The sequence below is a fragment of the Salvelinus alpinus genome, chromosome 9, assembly GCF_045679555.1.
Source record: "Salvelinus alpinus chromosome 9, SLU_Salpinus.1, whole genome shotgun sequence".
NCBI lineage: Eukaryota > Metazoa > Chordata > Actinopteri > Salmoniformes > Salmonidae > Salvelinus > Salvelinus alpinus.
Genome location: NC_092094.1, coordinates 48,761,570 through 48,784,142, shown reverse-complemented (window position 1 = coordinate 48,784,142; position 22,573 = coordinate 48,761,570). Strand labels below are relative to the sequence as shown.

Here is a 22,573-nt window from a genome sequence, read left to right as displayed (position 1 = left end):
AACTTTTAAAGAATGACCAGGCATCCTCAACTGACGGGATGAGGTCAATATCCTTCCAGGGTACCCGGGCCAGGTCGATTAGAAAGGCCTGCTCGCAGAAGTGTTTTAGGGAGCGTTTGACAGTGATGAGGGGTGGTCGTTTGACCGCGGACCCGTGGCGGATACAGGCAATGAGGCAGTGATCGCTGAGATCTTGATTGAAGACAGCAGAGGTGTATTTGGAGGGCAGGTTGGTCAGGATAATGTCCATTAGGGTGCCCATGTTTACGGATTTAGGGTTGTACCTGGTGGGTTCCTTGATGATTTGTGTGAGATTGAGGGCATCAAGCTTGGATTGTAGGACTGCCGGGGTGTTAAGCATATCCCAGTTTAGGTCACCTAACAGAACAAACTCTGAAGCTAGATGGGGAGCGATCAATTCACAGATGGTGTCCAGGGCACAGCTGGGAGCTGAGGGGGGTCGGTAGCAGGCGGCAACAGTGAGAGACTTATTTCTGGAGAGATTCATTTTTAAAATTAGAAGTTCGAACTGTTTGGGCATAGACCTGGAAAGTATGACAGAACTTTGCAGGCTATCTCTGCAGTAGATTGCAACTCCTCCCCCTTTGGCAGTTCTATCTTGACGGAAAGTGTTATAGTTGGGTATGGAAATCCCAGAATTTTTGGTGGCCTTCCTAAGCCAGGATTCGGACACGGCAAGGACATCAGGGTTGGCAGAGTGTGCTAAAGCGGTGAGTAAGGCAAACTTAGGGAGGAGGCTTCTGATGTTGACATGCATGAGGCCAAGGCTTTTTCGATCACAGAAGTCAACAAATGAGGGTGACTGGGGACATGCAGGGCCTGGGTTTACCTCCACATCACCCGAGGAACAGAGGAGTAGTAGGATGAGGGTGCGGCTAAAGGCTATCAAAACTGGTCGCCTAGAGCGTTGGGGACAAAGAATAAAAGGAGCAGATTTATGGGCGTGGTAGAATAGATTCTGGGCATAATGTGCAGACAGGGGTATGGTGGGGCGCGGGTACAGCGGAGGCAAGCCCAGGCACTGGGTGATGATAAGAGAGGTTGTATCTCTGGACATGCTGGTCTCAATGGGTGAGGTCACCGCATGTGTGGGGGGTGGGACAAAGGAGGTATCAGAGGTACGGAGAGTGGAACTACAGGGTCCATTGCAAACCAAAACAATGATAATGATAACTAGCCTGAACAACAGTATGCAAGGCATATTGATATTTGAGAGAGACATACAATAAGGCATAAAGTGATTGCAGGTCTTGATTGGGAGAGCTAGCTAAAACAACAGGTAAGATAACATCAGCAATAACAGGGTGCTAGTCTAACACAGCAACAACAGGTAAAAATGGCGACGACTAGGCAGAGAGGGTCGGATTAACTACACACAGATCCTGAGTTAAAGCACAGAGCCGACAGATAAAACACAAATAAACAGAATGGAGTACCGTGAATTAATGGACAGTCAAGCAGGCATCAGCTATGTAGCCGAGTGATCATAGTGTCCAGGGGGCAGCCGTAGATGGAGCAGGGAGGCCTCCCTGTCTAGCAATGATCAAAAATGGCTGTCTAGCAATGATCAACAACTAACTTGACAGAGCTTAAACATTTTTATAAACAATAATATGCAAATATTATACAATCTAGATGTGCAAAGCTCTTAATAAGATACTTACCCAAAAAGAGTCACAGCTGTAATCGATGCCAAAGGTGATTTTAACATGTACTGACTCAAGGGTGTGAGTACTTATGGAAATGAGATATTTCTGTTTACATTGTCAATACATTTGTAACAATTTCTAAAAACATGTTTTCACCATGTCATTATGGGCTATTCAGAGTAGATGGGTGAGACAAAATAAATATGCAATAAATGTTGAATTCAGGCTTTAACAGCTAAATGTGGAATAAGTCAAGGGGTATGAATACTTTGAAGGCACTGTATATCGTCCACATAAGAAGCCATTACATAAGTATTACAGGATAAAGTGTGTAACTATGATAACTTACAGGTATTTCTTTAACAGATAAGATGGCACCGAATAGGCTGACTGATGTTTTACATGCACCTAACCAATTGTGCTATTTTGTTAGTTTTTTTGCATTGTTTGTATCTTATTTTTTAAACTTATTTTGTAAATAATGTTGCTGCTACCGTCTCTTATGACCGAAAATAACTTCTGGACATCAAAACAGCGATTACTCACCTGAAAGAAACCTTTTCCTTTAACGAGTCCGACGAGAAGGATATACTGCCCTCCCGGGAACAGGTGCAAATCCCCATCATTTGCGTGAAGAAAAGATGGAAGAAAAGAGGAAGCTGCTTTCTGAGAATCCTTAGGCGAGCGAGTAAACTCCCACTGCCATCCATTCTACTTGCAATCATCGGAAAATAAAATTGACCTACGATTATCCTGGCATTAAGAACTGTAATATCTTATGTTTCACCGAGTCGTGGCTGAACGACGACCCGGATAATATAGACCTGGCGGGATTTTCCATGCACAGGCAGAACAGAGAAGTTACGTCAGGTAAGACGAGGGGTGGGGGTGTGTGTCCTTTTGTCAATAATAGCTGGGGCACAATGTCTAATATTAAAGAAGTCTCGAGGTATTGCTCGCCCGAGGTAGAGTACCTTATGATAAGCTGTAGACCACACTATCTACCAAGAGAGTTCTCATCTATATCATTCGTAGCCAACTATTTACCACCACAAAACAAAGCTGGCACTAAGACCACTCTCAACCAACTCTAAGGCCATAAGTAAACAAGAAAATGCTCTCCCAGAAGCGGCGCTCCTAGTGGCCAAGGACTTTAATTTGTTTGCCTGCATATCACCATTTTTTTTACCAGCATGTCACATGTGCAACCAGAGGAAACCACCATTTGGCAAATCTGATCATAATTCTATCCTCCGGATTCCTGCTTACAAGCAAAAACCTCTGTCAGGTTGGATGACAACGCAGAAGTGGCTTTGGTACAAGTCTCTGAATGTCCTTGAGTGGCCCAGCCAGAGACCTGAAAAAAGCTGTGTAGCGACACTCCCCATCCAACCTGACCGAGCTTGAGTGGATCTGCAGAGAAGAATGGGAGAAACTCCCCAAATACAGGTGTGCCAAGCTTGTAGTGTCATAGCCAAGAAGCCTCGAGGCTGTAATCACTGCCAAAGGTGCTTCAACAATGTACTGAGAAATGGGTCTAAATACTTATGTAAATGTGATTTTAAAAAATAACAAAAATAGCAAAATAATGATAAAAAAACTGTTTTTTTTTTTAAATTTGCCTTTATGGGGTATTGTGTGTAGGTTGATGAAGGAAAAAACTATTTAATACATTTTAGAATAAGGCTGTAACGTAGCAAAATTTGGTGAAAAGTAAAGGGATCTGAATACTTTCCGAAAGCACTGTACAGTGTACCAGCCAAATTGTATGGAGCTGCTCTGGAAAGTCACAGTTTTCCCATGCCATTTAAAAACACTAGCCAGATCATTCCTATGTGTACAACTGTACTGGTTTGGCTACCAACAACCACAGAAAGTGGTCGACCGATTAATTAGGGACGATTTCAAGTTTTCATAGCAATTAGTAATTTGCCTTTTTGGACGCAGATTATGGCCGAATACATTGCAATCCATGAGGAAACTGCGTGGCAGGCTGACCACCTGTTATGCAAGTGCAGCGTCAAAAGGACCTTGTGGCTGCAATGAGCCAAGGTAAGTTGCTAGCTAGCCTTAAACTTATCTTATAAAAAAAACAATCAATCTTCACATAATCACTAGTTAACTACACGTGATTGATGATATTACTAGGTTAACTAGCCTGTCCTGCGTTGCATATAATCAATGCGGTGCCTGTTAATTTATCATCGAATCACATCCTACTTCAACTTCGCCAAACGGGTGATGATTTAACAAAAGTGCATTCGCCAAAAAAAAAAAAACACATTCGTTGCACAAATGTACCTAACCATAAACATCAATGCCTTTCTTAAAATCAATACACAGAAGTATATATTTTTAAACCTGCATATTTGGTTAAAATAAATGCATGTTAGCAGGCAATATTAACTAGGGAAATTGTGTCACTTCTCTTGCGTCTGTGCAAGCAGAGTCAGGGTATATGCAACAGTTTGGGCCGCCTGGCTCGTTGCGAACTGTGTTTCTTCCTAACAAAGACCGTAATTAATTTACCAGAATAATACATAATTTTGACATAACATTGAAGGTTGTGCAATGTAACAGAAATATTTAGACTTAGGGTTGCCAACCATTCAACAAAATACGGAATGGTTCCGTATTTCACTGAAAGAATAACGCTTTGTTTTCTAAATGATAGTTTCCGGATTTTACCATATTAATGACCAAAGGCTCGTATTTCTGTGTGTTTATTATAATTAAGTCTATGATTTGATATTTGATAGATCAGTCTGACTGAGCGGTGGTAGGCAGCAGCAGGCTCGTAAGCATTCATTAAAACAGCACTTTTTCTGCGTTTGCGAGCAGCTCTTAGCAATGCTTGATGCTCAGCGCTGTTTATGACTTCAAGCCTATCAACTTCCAAGATTAGGCTGGCAATACTAAAGTGCCTATTAGAACATCCAATAGTCAAAGGTATATGAAATACAAATGGCATAGAGAGAAATAGTTGACGCGTGAAAATTCCTATAATAACTACACCCTAAAACTTCTTAACTGGGAATATTGAAGAACTGGGAATATTGAACCACCAGGTTTCATATGTTCTCATGTTCTGAGCAAGGAACTTAAACATTAGCATTTTTTACATGGCACATATTGCACTTCCGCTTTCTTCTCCAACACTGTGTTTTTGCATTATTTAAACCAAACATGTTTCATTATTTATTTGAGATTAAATAGATTTTAGTTATGTATTATATTAAAATATTGTTGTAATTGAGTATTCAGTATTGTTGTAATTGTCATTATTACAAATCTATATATTAAAAAAATTATACAGTGGGGCAAAAAAGTATTTAGTCAGCCGCCAATTGTGCAAGTTCTCCCACTTAAAACGATGAGAGAGGCCTGTAATTTTCCTCATAGGTACACTTCAACTATGACAGACAAAATGAGAAAAAAAGTAGGATTTTTATTGAATTTATTTGCAAATTATGGTGGAAAATAAGTATTTGGTCAATAACAAAAGTTTCTCAATACTTTGTTATATACCCTTTGTTGGCAATGACAGAGGTCAAACGTTTTCTGTAAGTCTTCACAAGGTTTTCACACACTGTTGCTGGTATTTTGGCCCATTCCTCCATGCAGATCTCCTCTAGAGCAGTGATGTTTTGGGGCTGTTGCTGGGCAACACGGACTTTCAACTCCCTCCAAAGAGTTTCTATGGGGTTGAGATCTGGAGACTGGCTAGGCCACTCCAGGACCTTGAAATGCTTCTTACGAAGCCACTCCATCGTTGCGTTTGGGATCATTGTCATGCTGAAAGACCCAGCTACGTTTCATCTTCCATGCCCTTGCTGATGGAAGGAGGTTTTCACTCAAAATCTCACGATACATGGCCCCATTCATTCTTTCCTTTACACGGATCAGTCGTCCTGGTCCCTTTGCAGAAAAACAGCCCCAAAGCATGATGTTTCCACCCCCATGCTTCACAGTAGGTATGGTGTTCTTTGGATGCAACTCAGTATTCTTTGTCCTCCAAACACGACGAGTTGAGTTTTTACCAAAAAGTTCTATTTTGGTTTCATCTGACCATATGACATTCTCCCAATCTTCTTCTGGATCATCCAAATGCTCTCTAGCAAACTTCAGACGGGCCTGGACATGTACTAGCTTAAGCAGGGGGAGACGTCTGGCACTGAGTCCCTGGCGGCGTAGTGTGTTACTGATGGTAGGCTTTGTTACTTTGGTACCAGCTCTCTGCAGGTCATTCACTAGGTGGTTCACTGTGGTTCTGGGATTTTTGCTCACCCTTCTTGTGATCATTTTGATCCCACGGGGTGAGATCTTGCGTGGAGCCCCAGATCGAGGGAGATTATCAGTGGTCTTGTATGTCTTCCATTTCCTAATAATTGCTCCCACAGTTGATTTCTTCAAACCAAGCTGCTTACCTATTGCAGATTCAGTCTTCCCAGCCTGATGCAGGTCTACACTTTTGTTTCTGGTGTCCTTTGACAGCTCTTTGGTCTTGGCCATAGTGGAGTTTGGAGTGTGACTGTTTGAGGTTGTGGACAGGTGTCTTTTATACTGATAACAAGTTCAAACAGGTGCCATTAATACAGGTAACGAGTGGAGGACAGAGGAGCCTCTTAAAGAAGAAGCCTCTCACAGGTCTATGAGAGCCAGAAATCTTGCTTGTTTGTAGGTGACCAAATACTTATTTTCCACCATAATTTGCAAATAAATTCATTAAAAATCCTACAATGTGATTTTCTGGATTTTTTTTTCTCATTTTGTCTGTCATAGTTGAAGTGTACCTATGATGAAAATTACAGGCCTCTCTCATCTTTTTAAGTGGGAGAACTTGCATAATTGGTGGCTGACTAAATACTTGTTTGCCCCACTGTAAAATATATATATTATATATATAAAGAAAATTGGCCGATTAAATCGGTATCAGCTTTTTTTGGTCCTCCAATAAATCGGTATCGGCGTTGAAAAATCATAATCCGTTGACCTTCAAACCCTTGGTAGGTCATATGCATGCCATGCAGGACTTCTCAGCTCTGACTTAGAGTGTTCACTTTTCATCATTATACTAATATGGATGGGCTCCCATTTTTACATTGGACTGTTTTTGAACATTTCAACATCTGATGGAAATATGTGCCAGGAACTACATTGTGAAAGTAACGTGCTAGGCCTTCCTCCATCTCTTGACAGAGAAAGTGATGGGAATGTTTGCTTTTGTTAAGGTTCCAATGTTAGAATGAGAATGTGGCGAGTAGGCCTACTAAAGGGTATGCTGTCTACTTCAGAATTAGGCTGCAGACAAGAGTGCAACTCAATATGTGATAACGATCGGATTAACTGCAAAGGTGATACTGTTCGTGCTACTGAGGGGTTATTCAAGGGCATTAATAAATGGTAAAGGATGCTGCTGGTCAATTCCACTTTAAAATGTATGCCAAACAAAAAACATTGATTTTCAAATATTTCTCCTTTGCATATTTGGGTATTATTCTACACACTGGCTATTATTTTCATCCGCTGCCAAACAAGACCACATTTGTTTGGTCAGGACCAAATCTGAACCAATCATAGAAGTATATGTTTCACATCAAAGTACAGCTCAGTAGAGTACATTACAGTAGAGTTTAGTACGGTGCAGTTAGGTCTGGCTAATATGGCCTAAAAATCATATCTCCATTTTTATCAAACCTATGGGCGATTCACGATATATCTCAATTTAAAAAAATTTTTTTCTCTAAATAAGCGTTGTTGTACAATTAAAAGGTCAAATACACTGCAATACAGTCAGCAAAAATCTAATGAATTTAGGGCTTGTGAAGTGATACCTAGGCTAAATTTAAGCCTTCCCCAACCATAAGACCCACTAATAATTTAATGATTTTATCAAAATAGTTTAGTCAGCTTTTTTTGTTGCAATAATCACTGATCTGGCTTTGAAGTCTATGAAAATTCCCTTTTTTGAAGTCTATGAAAATTCCCTTTTTTGTTAAACATTTAACTAGAACCATGCATAATGCACATTCACAAATAATGACTGACTTCTTGTAGCAGGCGTTAGGCTATAGAAAAATAACACAGGTCTCATCAACAATCGCTCAAGCCCAGTGCTTGTGATTAGCCAGCTAATCTTTATATTTCAAGTTTAGCCAACTTGGGATCTATTTGCAAGCTAACAAGGTTGAACAGATGAATTGTTATGAACACACCCTTCTGTCGGTCTCCAACTGTTTGAACAGCATGCTAGCCTGTCCACTTTGTTCATAGGTTTGATGGATTCTATTAAAATGTAACATGTTTCAAGTTAAACTGTACAGTCGTGGCCAAAAGTTCTGAGAATGACACAAATATTAATTTTCACAAAGTCTGCTGCCTCAGTTTGTATGATGGCAATTTGCATATACGCCAGAATGTTATGAAGAGTGATCAGATTAATTGCAAAGTCCCTCTTCGCCATGCAAATGAACTGAATCTCCCAAAAACATTTCCACTGCATTTCAGCCCTGCCACAAAAGGACCAGCTCACATCATGTCAGTGATTCTCTCGTTAACACAGGTGTGAGTGTTGACGAGGACAAGGCTGGAGATCACTCTGTCATGCTGATTGAGTTTGAATAACAGATTGGAAGCTTCAAAAGGAGGGTGGTGCTTGGAATCATTGTTCTTCCTCTGTCATCCATAGTTACCTGCAAGACAACACATGCCATCATCATATCTACCAACATAGACAGGGCTCTAACTCCTCTAGCCCCACAATGAAATAGGGTGCAGGCCAGGCAGCAGGCTGTTAGCCAACCTGCCAGCTTAGTGGAGTCTGCCAATAGCACAGTCAGTGTAGTCAGCTCAGCCATACCCATTGAGACTGTGTCTGTGCCTCGACCTAGGTTGGGCAAAACTAAACATGGCGGTGTTCGCCTTAGCAATCTTATTAGGATAAAGACCTCCTCCATTCCTGCCATTATTGAAAGAGATCGTGATACCTCACATCTCAAAATAGGGTTACTTAATGTTAGATCCCTCACTTCAAAGGCAGTCATAGTCAATGAACTAATCACTGATCATAATCTTGATGTGATTGGCCTGACTGAAACATGGCTTAAGCCTGATGAATTTACTGTGTTAAATGAGGCCTCACCTCCTGGTTACACTAGTGACCATATCCCCGTGCATCCCGCAAAGGCGGAGGTGTTGCTAACATTTACGATAGCAAATTTCAATTTACAAAAAAAAAATGGCGTTTTCGTCTTTTGAGCTTCTAGTCATGAAATCTATGCAGCCTACTCAATCACTTTTTATAGCTACTGTTTACAGGCCTCCTGGGCCATATACAGCGTTCCTCTCTGAGTTTCCTGAATTCCTATCAGACCTTGTAGTCATAGCAGATCATATTCAAATTTTTGGTGATTTTAATATTCACATGGAGAAGTCCACAGACCCACTCCAAAAGTCTTTCGGAGCCATCATCGACTCAGTGGGTTTTGTCCAACATGTCTCTGGACCTACTCACTGCCACAGTCATACTCTGGACCTAGTTTTGTCCCATGGAATAAATGTTGTAGATCTTAATGTTTTTCCACATAATCCTGGACTATCGGACCACCATTTTATTACGTTTGCAATCGCAACAAATAATCTGCTCAGACCCCAACCAAGGAGCATCAAAAGTCGTGCTATAAATTCTCAGACAACACAAAAATTCCTTGATGCCCTTCCAGACTCCTTCTGCCTACCCAAGGACGTCAGAGGACAAAAATCAGTTAACCACCTAACTGAGGAACTCAATTTAACCTTGCGCAATACCCTAGATGCAGTTGCACCCCTAAAAACGAAAAACATTTGTCATAAGAAACTAGCTCCCTGGTATACAGAAAATACCCGAGCTTTGAAGCAAGCTTCCAGGAAATTGGAACGGAAATGGCGCCACACCAAACTGGAAGTCTTCCGACTAGCTTGGAAAGACAGTACCGTGCAGTACCGAAGAGCCCTCACTGCTGCTCGATCATCCTACTTTTCCAACTTAATCGAGGAAAATAAGAACAATCCAAAATTTATTTTTGATACTGTTGCGAAACTAACTAAAAAGCAGCATTCCCCAAGAGAGGATGGCTTTCACTTCAGCAGTAATAAATTCATGAACTTCTTTGAGGAAAAGATCATGACCATTAGAAAGCAAATTACGGACTCCTCTTTGAATCTGCGTATTCCTCCAGGGCTTAGCTGTCCTGGATCTGCACAGCTCTGCGAGGGCCTGGGATCGGGAGAGACACTTAAGTGTTTTAGTACTATATCTCTTGACACAATGATGAAAATAATCATGGCCTCTAAACCTTCAAGCTGCATACTGGATCCTATTCCTACTAAACTGCTGAAGGAGCTGCTTCCTGTGCTTGGCCCTCCTATGTTGAACATAATAAACAGCTCTCTATCCACCGGATGTGTACCAAACTCACTAAAAGTGGCAGTGATAAAGCCTCTCTTGAAAAAGCCAAACCTTGACCCGGAAAATATAAAAAACTATCGGCCTATATCGAATCTTCCATTCCTCTCAAAAAATTTTGAAAAAGCTGTTGCGCAGCAACTCACTGCCTTTCTGAAGACAAACAATGTATACGAAATGCTTCAGTCTGGTTTTAGACCCCATCATAGCACTGAGACTGCACTTGTGAAGGTGGTAAATGACCTTTTAATGGCGTCAGACCGAGGCTCTGCATCTGTCCTCGTGCTACTAGACCTTAGTGCTGCCTTTGACACCATCGATCACCACATTCTTTTGGAGAGACTGGAAACCCAAATTGGTCTACACGGACAAGTTCTGGCCTGGTTTAGATCTTACCTGTCGGAAAGATATCAGTTTGTCTCTGTGAATGGTCTGTCCTCTGACAAATCAACTGTACATTTCGGTGTTCCTCAAGGTTCCGTTTTAGGACCACTATTGTTTTCACTATATATTTTACCTCTTGGGGATGTTATTCGATAACATAATGTTAACTTTCACTGCTATGCGGATGACACACAGCTGTACATTTCAATGAAACATGGTGAAGCCCCAAAATTGCCCTCGCTAGAAGCCTGTGTTTCAGACATAAGGAAGTGGATGGCTGAAAACTTTCTACTTTTAAACTCGGACAAAACAGAGATGCTTGTTCTAGGTCCCAAGAAACAAAGAGATCTTCTGTTAAATCTGACAATTCATCTTGATGGTTGTAAAGTCGTCTCAAATAAAACTGTGAAGGACCTCGGCGTTACTCTTGACCCTGATCTCTCTTTTGACGAACATATCAAGACTGTTTCAAGGACAGCTTTTTTCCATCTACGTAACATTGCAAAAATCTGAAATTTTCTGTCCAAAAATGATGCAGAAAAATTTATCCATGCATTTGTTACTTCTAGGTTAGACTACTGCAATGCTCTACTTTCCGGCTACCCGGATAAAGCACTAAATAAACTTCAGTTAGTGCTAAATACGGCTGCTAGAATCCTGACTAGAACCAAGAAATTTGATCATATTACTCCAGTGCTAGCTTCCCTACACTGGCTTCCTGTTAAGGCAAGGGCTGATTTCAAGGTTTTACTGTTAACCTATAAAGCGTTACATGGGCTTGCTCCTACCTATCTTTCCGAGTTGGTCCTGCTGTACATACCAATACGTACGCTACGGTCACAAGACGCAGGCCTCCTAATTGTCCCTAGAATTTCTAAGCAAACAGCGGGAGGCAGGGCTTTCTCCTATAGATCTCAATTTTTATGGAACAGTCTGCCTACCCATGTGAGAGACGCAGACTCGGTCTCAACCTTTAAGTCTTTACTGAAGACTTATCTCTTCAGTAGGTCATATGATTGAGTGTAGTCTGGCCCAGGAGTGTGAAGGTGAACGGAAAGGCTCTGGAGCAACGAACCGCCCTTGCTGTCTCTGCCAGGCCGGTTCCCCTCTCTCCACTGGGATTCTCTGCCTCTAACCCTATTACAGGGGCTGAGTCACTGGCTTGCTGGTGCTCTTTCATGCCGTCCCTAGGAGGGGTGCGTCACTTGAGTGGGTTGAGTTACTGACGTGATCTTCCTGTCTGGGTTGGCGCCCCCCCTTGGTTTGTGCTGTGGTGGAGACCTTTGTGGGCTATACTCGGCCTTGTCTCAGGATTGTAAATTGGTGGTTGAGGATTTCCCTCTAGTGGTGCGGGGGCTGTGCTTTGGCAAAGTGGGTGGGGTTATATCCTTCCTGTTTGGCCCTGTCCGGGGGTTTCTTCGGATGGGGCCACAGTGTCTCCTGACCGCTCCTGTCTCAGCCTCCAGTATTTATGCTGCAGTAGTTTGTGTCGGGGGGCTAGGGTCAGTTGGTTACCTGGAGTACTTCTCCTGTCTTATCCAGTGTCCTGTGTGAATTTAAGTATGCTCTCTCTAATTCTCTCATTCTCTCTTTCTCTCTGAGAACCTGAGCCCTAGGACCATACGTCAGGACTACCGGGCATGATGACACCTTGCTGTCCCCAGTCCGCCTGGCCTTGCTGCTATTCCAGTTTCAACTGTTCTGCCTGCGGTTACGGAACCCCTACCTGTCCCAGACCTGCTGTTTTCAACTCTTAATGATCGGCTATGAAAAGCCAACTGAGATTTATTCCTGATTATTATTTGACCATGCTTGTCATTTATGAACATTTTGAAAATCTTGGCTCTCTCTAATATTCTCCTTCTCTCTTTCTTTCTCTCGGAGGACCTGAGCCCTAGGACCATACGTCGGGACTACCGGCCGTGGTGACTCCTTGCTGTCCCCAGTCCGCCTGGCCTTGCTGCTATTCCAGTTTCAACTGTTCTGCCTGCGGTTATGGAACCCCTACCTGTCCCAGACCTGCTGTTTTCAACTCTTAATGATCGGCTATGAAAAGCCAACTGATTTATTCCTGATTATTATTTGACCATGCTTGTCATTTATGAACATTTTGAAAATCTTGGCTCTCTCTAATTTTCTCCTTCTCTCTTTCTTTCTCTCGGAGGACCTGGGCCCTAGGACCATGCGTCGGGACTGCCGCCCGTGGTGACTCCTTGCTGTCCCCAGTCCGCCTGGCCTTGCTGCTATTCCAGTTTCAGCTGTTCTGCCTGCGGTTATGGAACCGCCACCTGTCCCAGACCTGTTGTTTTTCAACTCTTGATGATCGGCTATGAAAAGCCAACTGAAAATTATTCATGATTATTATTTGACCATGCTTGTCACTTATGAACATTTTTGAACATCTTGGCATAGTTCTGTTATAATCTCCACCCGGCACAGCCAGAAGAGGACTGGCCACCCCTCATAGCCTGGTTCCTCTCTAGGTTTCTTCCTAGGTTTTGGCCTTTCTAGGGAGTTTTTCCTAGCCACCGTGCTTCTACACCTGCATTACTAGCTGTTTGGGGTTTTAGGCTGGGTGTCTGTACAGCACTTCGAGATATTAGCTGATGTACGAAGGGCTATATAAAATAAAATTGATTGATTGATTGATCATTGCTTTGCACAAAAAGGGCTTCACAGGCAAGGATATTGCTGCCAGTAAGATTGCACCTAAATCAACCATTTATCAGATCATCAAGAACTTCAAGGAGAGTGGTTCAATTGTTGTGAAGAAGGCTTCAGGGCGCCCAAGAAACTCCAGCAAGCGCCAGGACCGTCTCCTAAAGTTGATTCAGCTGCAGGATCGGGGCACCACCAGTACAGAGCTTGCTCAGAAATGGCAGCAGGCAGGTGTGAGTGCACAGTGAGGCGAAGACTTTTGGAGGATGGCCTGGTGTCAAGAAGGGCAGCAAAGAAGCCACTTCTCTCCAGGAAAAACATCAGGGACAGACTGATATTCTGCAAAAGGTACAGGGATTGGACTGCTGTAAAGTCATTTTCTTTGGTGAATCCCCTTTCCGATTGTTTGGGGCATCCGGAAAAAAGCTTGTCCGGAGAAGACATGGTGAGCGCTACCATCAGTCCTGTGTCTTGCCAACAGTAAAGCATCCTGAGACCATTCATGTGTGGGGTTGCTTCTCAGCCAAGGGAGTGGGCTCACTCACAATTTTGCCTAAGAACACAGCCATGAATAAAGAACGGTACCAACAGATCCTCAGAGAGCAACATCTCCCAACCATCCAGGAACAGTTTGGTGATGAACAATGCCTTTTCCAGCATGATGGAGCACCTTGCCATAAGGCAAAAATGATAACTAAGTGGTTCGAGGAACAAAACATCGATATTTTGGGTCCATGGCCATTGAGAACTTGTGGTCAATCCTCAAGAGACAGGTGGACAAACAAAAACCCACAAATTCTGACAACCTCCAGGCATTGATTATGCAAGAATGGGCTGCCATCAGTCAGGATGTGGCCCAGAAGTTCATTGACAGCATGCCAGGGCGGATTGCAGAGGTCTTGAAAAAGAAGGGTCAACACTGCAAATATGGACTCTTTGCATCAACTTCATGTAATTGTCAATAAAAGCCTTTGACACTAATGAAATGCTTATAATTATACTTCAGTATTCCATAGTAACATCTGACAAAAATATCTAAAGACACTGAGGTAGCAGACCTTGTGAAAATTAATATTTGTGTCATTCTAAAAACTTTTGGCCACGACTGTACGTTGGGCCTACAGAAATAAATGCCTATAAAAACGTATTTTTCCAACAACAAAAAATGTGTTAAGGCAAGTTAGTTAAGAACAAATTCTTATTTACAATGACGGCATACCAAAAGGCTTCCTGCGGGGGGATGGGGGCTGGGATTAAAAATATAGGACAAAACACACATCACGACAAGAGACAACACAACACTACATAAAGAGAGTCCTAAGACGGCAACATAGCATGGCAGTAACACATGACAACACAGCATGGTAGCAACACAACATGGCAGCAGCAGGTTTAGTTTGGCAGCTGGGGTGAAAGAGGAGCAATTACGATAGAGGAAACCATGTCTAGATTTAACCTTAGCCTGCAGCTTTGATATGTGCTGAGAGAAGGACAGTGTACCGTCTAGCAATACTTCCAAGTACTTGTATGAGGTGACTACCTCAAGCACTAAACCCTCAGAGGTAGTAATCACACCTGTGGGGAGACCTGTTTATCCACTTGTCCACCAGACAAGGAGGTGACTGAAAATCTTGTTGTGTTGTTTGATGCAAGAAACCACTTAACAAAATATTCCCATACCATTATTACAGAGAATCAGATAAATTATGCTTCCCTCTGCCTATTGGCTACTTACCTGATTCAAGCCTGTCTCAAAATACAACACTGACTCTTTAAGACACAAAAAAAGCTCTTACCTAGAAATGTACACGTTTTGTGCTCTTGTAGGAAGCAATCACTCCATTGCTGACCACAAAGTATCCATAACTGGGCTAATAACTCACTAACTAGCAAAGGATATGAGGAAAATGTGCTCATGTGGCTACATGCAGCTCTTGCTTTGATCTCAAAACAAGCGCATCTACTCACAACCACAGCTGTAAACACAATCCAGTTCAACGTAAATGGCACAGATCCATATATGGCAAGTCTGTCTACAACAAAATCTCTTGCATAGTTCATTTTGTTTCGGTATGTTGCACTGAAGGTGGCTAATATTGCATTGATTCGATCACAATTCCCACAATAAAGGGAAACGTTGCTAGTGTTAACAGGCAAAACTCATTGAGTGAAGTTCAATCTCGTGCTTCTCTCAGTGGGCTGATATTTCTTCTGCACTGCAGTCCCGGGGGCACAGCTTAGAGGGAACATTGGTCTTGACTGATAAGGGCTGAGGAAATATAAGCGCCTTGTCTGCAAAATTAACAAAACAAGGCTATGCCATTGTACAAGCAAGCGTCACTGCTGAGGTTACCACCTTTTTGAAGATTGCGTTTCACGATAACATAACCAGCTGATACTACAGTTGATAACTTAATCTTAAATGGCACTTGTTTTTTTATTGACTGACTATACACCGAGTGTATAAAACATTAAGAACACCTGCTCCTTCCACGACATACACTGACCAGGTGAAAGTTATCATCCCTTATTGATGTCACTTGTTATATCCACTTCAAATCAGTGATGAAGGGGAGGAGAAACGTCAAAGAAGGGTTTTTAGGCCTTGAGACATTTTGACACCTTGAAGAGTCCATGCCCCGACGAACTGAGGCTGTTCTGAGAACAAAAGGGTGTGCAACTCAATATTAGCAAGGTGTTCTTAATGTTTTGTACACTCGGTGTATATGAGGCAATTTAGCAATTAGGATTTGTTATCTGTAATAGGTATGATAAATTAGGCATTTAATGCGCACTGTTGGCATATAGAGAAATGCAACATTTTTTAAAATACCATTGGGCATCTTACCAGAATGCTAACAAAATTAGCTCAAGTAATAGCGAATTTCCATGAGGCTACTAGCTAAATATGCTAACGAGCGCAAACTAAAATAAACTAATTACAAATACAGGCAATCCAGCTAATAAAGTTATACATGTATAGGTATGGGGCTACCGAATGTCATTTTTGGGGAATTTTGAAATGTAAAAGCGAATGTGAACGAGAGACATTGAACAAAATAGAAATGTTGACGCATGCGTGTCTGCTCTGAAGCAGATTGAAAAATGCTAATTTTTGTCATTTCTGCTCGGCATCAGACAAAGTTTGTGCTTCAGTAGCACTTCTCCTTTTGGATGAGAATTCACAAATGGGCATTCCATCAGCAGACAGCTCTCTTGACTGATGTGTTGCTCTTTTTCTACCTTTTTCTCGGTGTAGCCAGCCAGCCTACTTTTTTACGGTAAAGTTCAAGATTAACTAGCTGGCTACATTCTTTCTATGATAAGCATTACAAATATGATGGCCATGCATAATTTTTTTGCAAAAAAGACCTTGCAAGGTAATTTACTGTGCCTGCCAGCCAAATAGCATTGCATTTGTCATCTGATGAAAATGAAGCTATTTTCTGTGAAGGAAAACTATATTTGCACGTTCCTGATCACTCTATTGAAGCAAACAACACACAGCTGGACTCACCTGCTCCCGCTTTCACCTGTTGTGCTATTTACAAAAAAAAACTGGTCCGGGTTGGACCAAATCTGAACCAATCATGGACATCTATGTTTTGGCCAAAACAAGGCTGGTCCAGACCAGAAAAAAATCTAGACTAGGTCTAGACTAGGGCTGTTAGGGTGACAGCATTACCGACACATTGGCGGTCAAGAGTCATGATGGCAGTCAAATTTCACGTGACCGTTTAGTCACGGTAAATAGGCTTCTCCAAGCTCTGACTCTGCTGATAGTCATTACTAGCCTACCAAACTTGCTAACTGCCTGGTACTCAGCACTCTATTTGTCCCTCTGACATCAATGCAAATGTAATCGAAAATCTAATTAAGCACTTCATAAGAGCCCATGAGCTCATGTTGTGCACAATTTCTATAGGCTATGTAATTGTGTGAGAACCAGAGTGATGGCCTTTATTAAAAAGAGGATCCCATCAGCTTTCTATAGGCTAAGCCTACTATAATTCTTTCTCTACTTTTCTAAAATTAAGCACATACCTTATCTTTACAATAGGATTATATAGCCTACCTGGCTGGCATGAAAATGAACCACTGGAAAAGCGTCCTCCATTCGCTATTTAAGTGCATTGATGGCATGTATTCTTTTCGCTGCCCCTGTTTCGAGACAGGTGCATGATAATGGTCCATTATAAATCAAAACAAATTTCACACATATACTATTTAGTATATGTAAATACAATATTAAATCATGAATAGTGCGAAGAATTTGTTCTTAACTGACTTGCCTAGTTAAAGAAAGGTTAAATAAATCAAATAAAAATGGGTGACAAGATTAGCCTATCACTTGTGAATGCATTTCGCTATACCCGCAATAACATCTGCATGTGACCAATAAAATTTTGTTTTGATGATATATGATCACTTGTGAATGATGCCCAGCTCAAGGCAAGAAACAGAGCATGCTTTTTTGGGCTACTTTTTCAAATTATAGTCGCACACCTCATGTAGCCTGGCCCATAAGTTTTGATAAAGTTTATATCACAACTAAAGTGGCCAAATAACTTCTTAAAATGAAGCACATTGATCCACTTTACAATTGGTGTAGAGCCCAACTGATATACATACGCAGCGCATGAGTTTCAAGTTTGGGGAAGATGATTTACCATAAAAATGCACCTTTATAATTAAAGCATTACATACATAAATCGCATTTGTGGTCACTTTTGGGAATGGTGTTTTCATACTAATGGCATTATCAAGTGCTCGTCAAATTGTGAATGAGAAACTGATGAAGTCGGTACAGCCTGCGCAAAACATCTAAACATATACAGTGGGAAGAACAAGTATTTGATACACTGCCGATTTTGCAGGTTTTCCTACTTACAAAGCATGTAGAGGTCTGTAATTTTTTATCATAGGTACACTTCAACTGTGAGAGACGGAATCTAAAACAAAAATCCAGAAAATCACATTGTATGATTTTTAAGTAATTCATTTGCATTTTATTGCATGACTAAGTATTTGATACATCAGAAAAGCAGAACTTAATATTTGGTACAGAAACCTTTGTTTGCAATTACAGAGATCATACGTTTCCTGTAGTTCTTGACCAGGTTTGCACACACTGCAGCAGGGATTTTGGCCCACTCCTCCATACAGACCTTCTCCAGATCCTTCAGGGTTCGGGGCTGTCGCTGGGCAATACGGACTTTCAGCTCCCTCCAAATATTGTCTATTGGGTTCAGGTCTGGAGACTGGCTAGGCCACTCCAGGACCTTGAGATGCTTCTTACGGAGCCACTCCTTAGTTGCCCTGGCTGTGTGTTTTGGGTCGTTGTCATGCTGGAAGACCCAGCCACGACCCATCTTCAATGCTCTTACTGAGGGAAGGAGGTTGTTGGCCAAGATCTCGCGATACATGGCCCCTTCCATCCTCCCCTCAATACGGTGCAGTCGTCCTGTCCCCTTTGCAGAAAAGCATCCCCAAACAATGATGTTTCCACCTCCATGCTTCACGGTTGGGATGGTGTTCTTGGGGTTGTACTCATCCTTCTTCTTCCTCCAAACACGGCGAGTGGAGTTTAGACCAAAAAGCTCTATTTTTGTCTCATCAGACCACATGACCTTCTCCCATTCCTCCTCTGGATCATCCAGATGGTCATTGGGAAACTTCAGATGGGCCTGGACATGCGCTGGCTTAAGCAGGGGGACCTTGCGTGCGCAGGATTTTAATCCATGACGGCGTAGTGTGTTACTAATGGTTTTCTTTGAGACTGTGGTCCCAGCTCTCTTCAGGTCATTGACCAGGTCCTGCCGTGTAGTTCTGGGCTAATCCCTCACCTTCCTCATGATCATTGATGCCCCACGAGGTGAGATCTTGCATGGAGCCCCAGACTGAGGGTGATTGACCGTCATCTTGAACTTCTTCCATTTTCTAATAATTGCGCCAACAGTTGTTGCCTTCTCACCAAGCTGCTTGCCTATTGTCCTGTAGCCCATCCCAGCCTTGTGCAGGTCTACAATTTTATCCCTGATGTCCTTACACAGCTCTCTGGTCTTGGCCATTGTGGAGAGGTTGGAGTCTGTTTGAGTGTGTGGACAGGTGTCTTTTATACAGGTAACGAGTTCAAACAGGTGCAGTTAATACAGGTAATGAGTGGAGAACAGGGGGGCTTCTTAAAGAAAAACTAACAGGTCTGTGAGAGCCGGAATTCTTACTGGTTGGTAGGTGATCAAATACTTATTTCATGCAATAAAATGCAAATGAATTACTTAAAAATCATACAATGTGATTTTCTGGATTTTTGTTTTAGATTCCGTCTCTCACAGTTGAAGTGTACCTATGATAAAAAATTACAGACCTCTACATGCTTTGTAAGTAGGAAAACCTGCAAAATCGGCAGTGTATCAAATACTTGTTCTCCCCACTGTAGCCCAACATTTGTATCACAACTAAAGTTAAATAAACAACTAAATTAAGCATATATGAGTACCTGTTTCTTTGTTAACTGCTCAACTCCCTCAAATTGTTTAAAGAAAATATCATTTCTATTTTATTCAGCCATGTTCAATTGTATTCTTCATACTATAAAATAATAAAAAAATAATGCCACAGAATACTAAGCAAATCTTGTCTTCTAAATGAACTAGTGTAGGCCACAGTCATATGGCATAGCCAGATCAGGGCCTAACATAAGAACAACTCAGAGTATACTATTCTGTTCTTCTGAAATAGACTACATTTTCTTCATATCATGTTTCTTTAGACCTGTCTAAAATAAATAATGGATTTATTGTGATGGTGTAGGCTAAATTACATGGATATATTAGACTTTTTAAAATGTTGATGTTCCAAAGGTCTGCGTGGACGCCAGGAGATGCTAGATGTGTTTACATTAATAAACGTGAGACCGGCAGTTATTTGCTTGATAATCACTGGCTGACAAAATGTAATGACCGCCACAGCCCTAGTCAGGACCGCACCAAAAAAAAAAAGTTTGTGGGTGTTGAAATCAAGGCCAGGGCGAAATGACCAATTTCAACAACTTTTCAATGTCCATGGACATCCGGTGGATAAGGATGCTGTTTACAGTAAATGGAAAGAGAGGGCTCATGGGTAGGTGTCATTTAGAGCCAGGAGAGGTGACATTAACTGGAGAAAGAGACATTAGAGAGGCAGAGAGAGAGGAAGGTGTTGTCCAGACTTTTTACACTTGCTTGACCAGACGACAGAAAGAGAAAACAGTTGAGGTGAACATAACAGTACCTAATTTTGATTTTTAATCAGTTAATAATTCATAAACAAATTAGAAGTAAAAACACCAGTAAACACATCAGTAAAAACACCAACTACGTGATAGGTCTACCTTTACTTGTTACGTCTGTGCCCTTATTTTAAGTGTTTCTAAAATCCCCTATGACAAAAAAGATTGTGGAAAACACATTCTTATTTTCAATGACGGCCTAGGACTAGTTAACTTCCTTGCTCAGGGGCAGACTGCAACCTTTCATTTTACTAGTCCAACGCTCTAACCACTAGGCTACCTGCCGGCTAATACATAAATAACATCCTCGAATTATGATTCTTTGTGCGTTTATATGCAGTGTCTTTAGACTAACAACAACACAGTAGCCTAAAACACGAAGGCTAATTTGCAAGGGCTATGGTGGTTATTACCGTGTGAGGTGATGAAAAATGTCAGCCAGCTCATAAAGAAGAACTCCGAGGCCAAATTGTGTGCCATCCAATTGACCCGACATAGCGAGGCTATCCAAGCCATGGCCGCAGCCGCACTCCGCGGACCAGCTGTCAAACAACAAACAGCTCAGAATCGGCTTGCTTTCATTTAAAATGAAGCTCTGGGCAATGGATAGAGGACTAAACTCCACTCCATGGTGAAGGAAGTTTATGATGAACTTCACTAACGCCGTGGAGTCGCTTTGAGGATTCTAGCTCCGATTACATCTATTCGCTCATTCTCAATTCTTCCAAAAATGTCAATTATGAAACACACACCGTGTACATATATGTTTGTCCTCTGTAGTTGCGTACCTTTGGTTACTGAAATCCATATTTTTTCAATAAACGTCAATCAAATACAACCACTGACTGTTTGCTCATTGCTGTTGATCCAAGATGGCAACTAAGCACAAATGCGCATGTGCCCATTGTATATCAACAAGGAAACAGTAGGTGGTGGTATTTGTACCTATGTAATAAACATTAATCAATGTGGGGATTTCATAATTGAAATGTTTTGAAGTATTGACGTTGTGCGAATCGATGTAGTCGGAAGCTAGATTCCACAAAGCCTGGTCTCGGCTCCATGCTGTTGAAGTTCTTCAGAAACTTCCTTCACCATGGAGTGGAGTTTAGTCCACTAGTCAATGGATCGTCTTGCTGTTATAATACTCAAGCATATATAGAAGAAAAATAAACGACTACATGAAACTGTTAATGTCCTAATGTTAGTTGTCGGTGTCGGATAGGCTATGGGGCAATTAACTACATCGACCTTATACTTCTAGGGCAAATGTAGGCTATATCATTCCATGTCATTCGTTGACAATAACAAATGTTAAGAGCATGCAACGACTAATTTATATTGCCTATATAATAACATTCAGAGGATTATGTGCATGCCCACGTCATGTGTTTACGCGAATGTGGATAGCGGATATACCCAACAAAGAAAAGAGGCTAAATCACCAGTCCCCTGACCTCTTAACGTCCTTCATCGTGCACCGCGGAATATTTTAATAACATCTTTGCACTTCATAACCAGTTTATCTTTTGACACTTACCGACTTTAAATGGGTGATGTATGCCCCCAGAAACGCGTTTTTTCTTGGTCGGAATCTCTTTCCATGTCAGAAGCACACCGTTTAACGACACTTCGAATAAGCTGTTTTTCAGTAGGAGTTGGGATGCCAACAACCTCGGTTGTTTTTCCATGTCTTCCCCAAGAAGCCACAGAACTGGATGACTATTCACTAATTTATCGGATTGTCGAGGCACCTTTGTCTACAGAAGGAAACAATGTTGCTGTTTTCGACAACAGCAGTGCCACAATTGGATAGCGGATTCTTCATTCACCATAGGGGACGACCTAAACATTACGCATAGCGTCACGACGTATTCTAATTTTGGTGCTGGAGAGAAACGTTGAAATGACGGACAGCTTTCCCTGCGAGCAAATATTACGTGGTGGAAAAAGTACACACATGTCATACTTGAGTAAAGATACCCTAATAGAAAATGAATCAAGTTAATGTGAACGTCACCCAGTAAAATAATACTTGAGTACATTTTTTTAACTATTTGATTTTAAGATACTTAAGTATCAAAGGTTAATGTAATTGCTAAAATATACTTTTGTATCAAAAGTATATTTATAAATAATTTCAAATTC

The 22,573-nt window shown here is 41.6% G+C and overlaps 1 protein-coding gene across 3 annotated transcripts in view; it reads right to left on the bottom strand.

Annotated features, from left to right (window-relative positions):
- LOC139530247 (ceramide kinase-like) overlaps positions 1-22,252 on the bottom strand; it is a 36,767-nt gene extending 14,515 nt beyond the window's left edge. Inside the window, exon 1 of one of the 3 annotated variants that reach the window (XM_071326462.1) lies at positions 21,966-22,252. In XM_071326462.1, the coding sequence (XP_071182563.1) occupies positions 21,966-22,116 (151 nt within the window). In that variant the 5' untranslated portion in view covers positions 22,117-22,252. Of the gene's footprint in view, positions 1-20,838; positions 20,982-21,213; positions 21,305-21,965 lie in introns of those variants that run through there. The other 2 variants (XM_071326464.1, XM_071326463.1) reach the window with 2 other exon arrangements.
- Between the last annotated feature and the right edge of the window lie 321 nt (positions 22,253-22,573).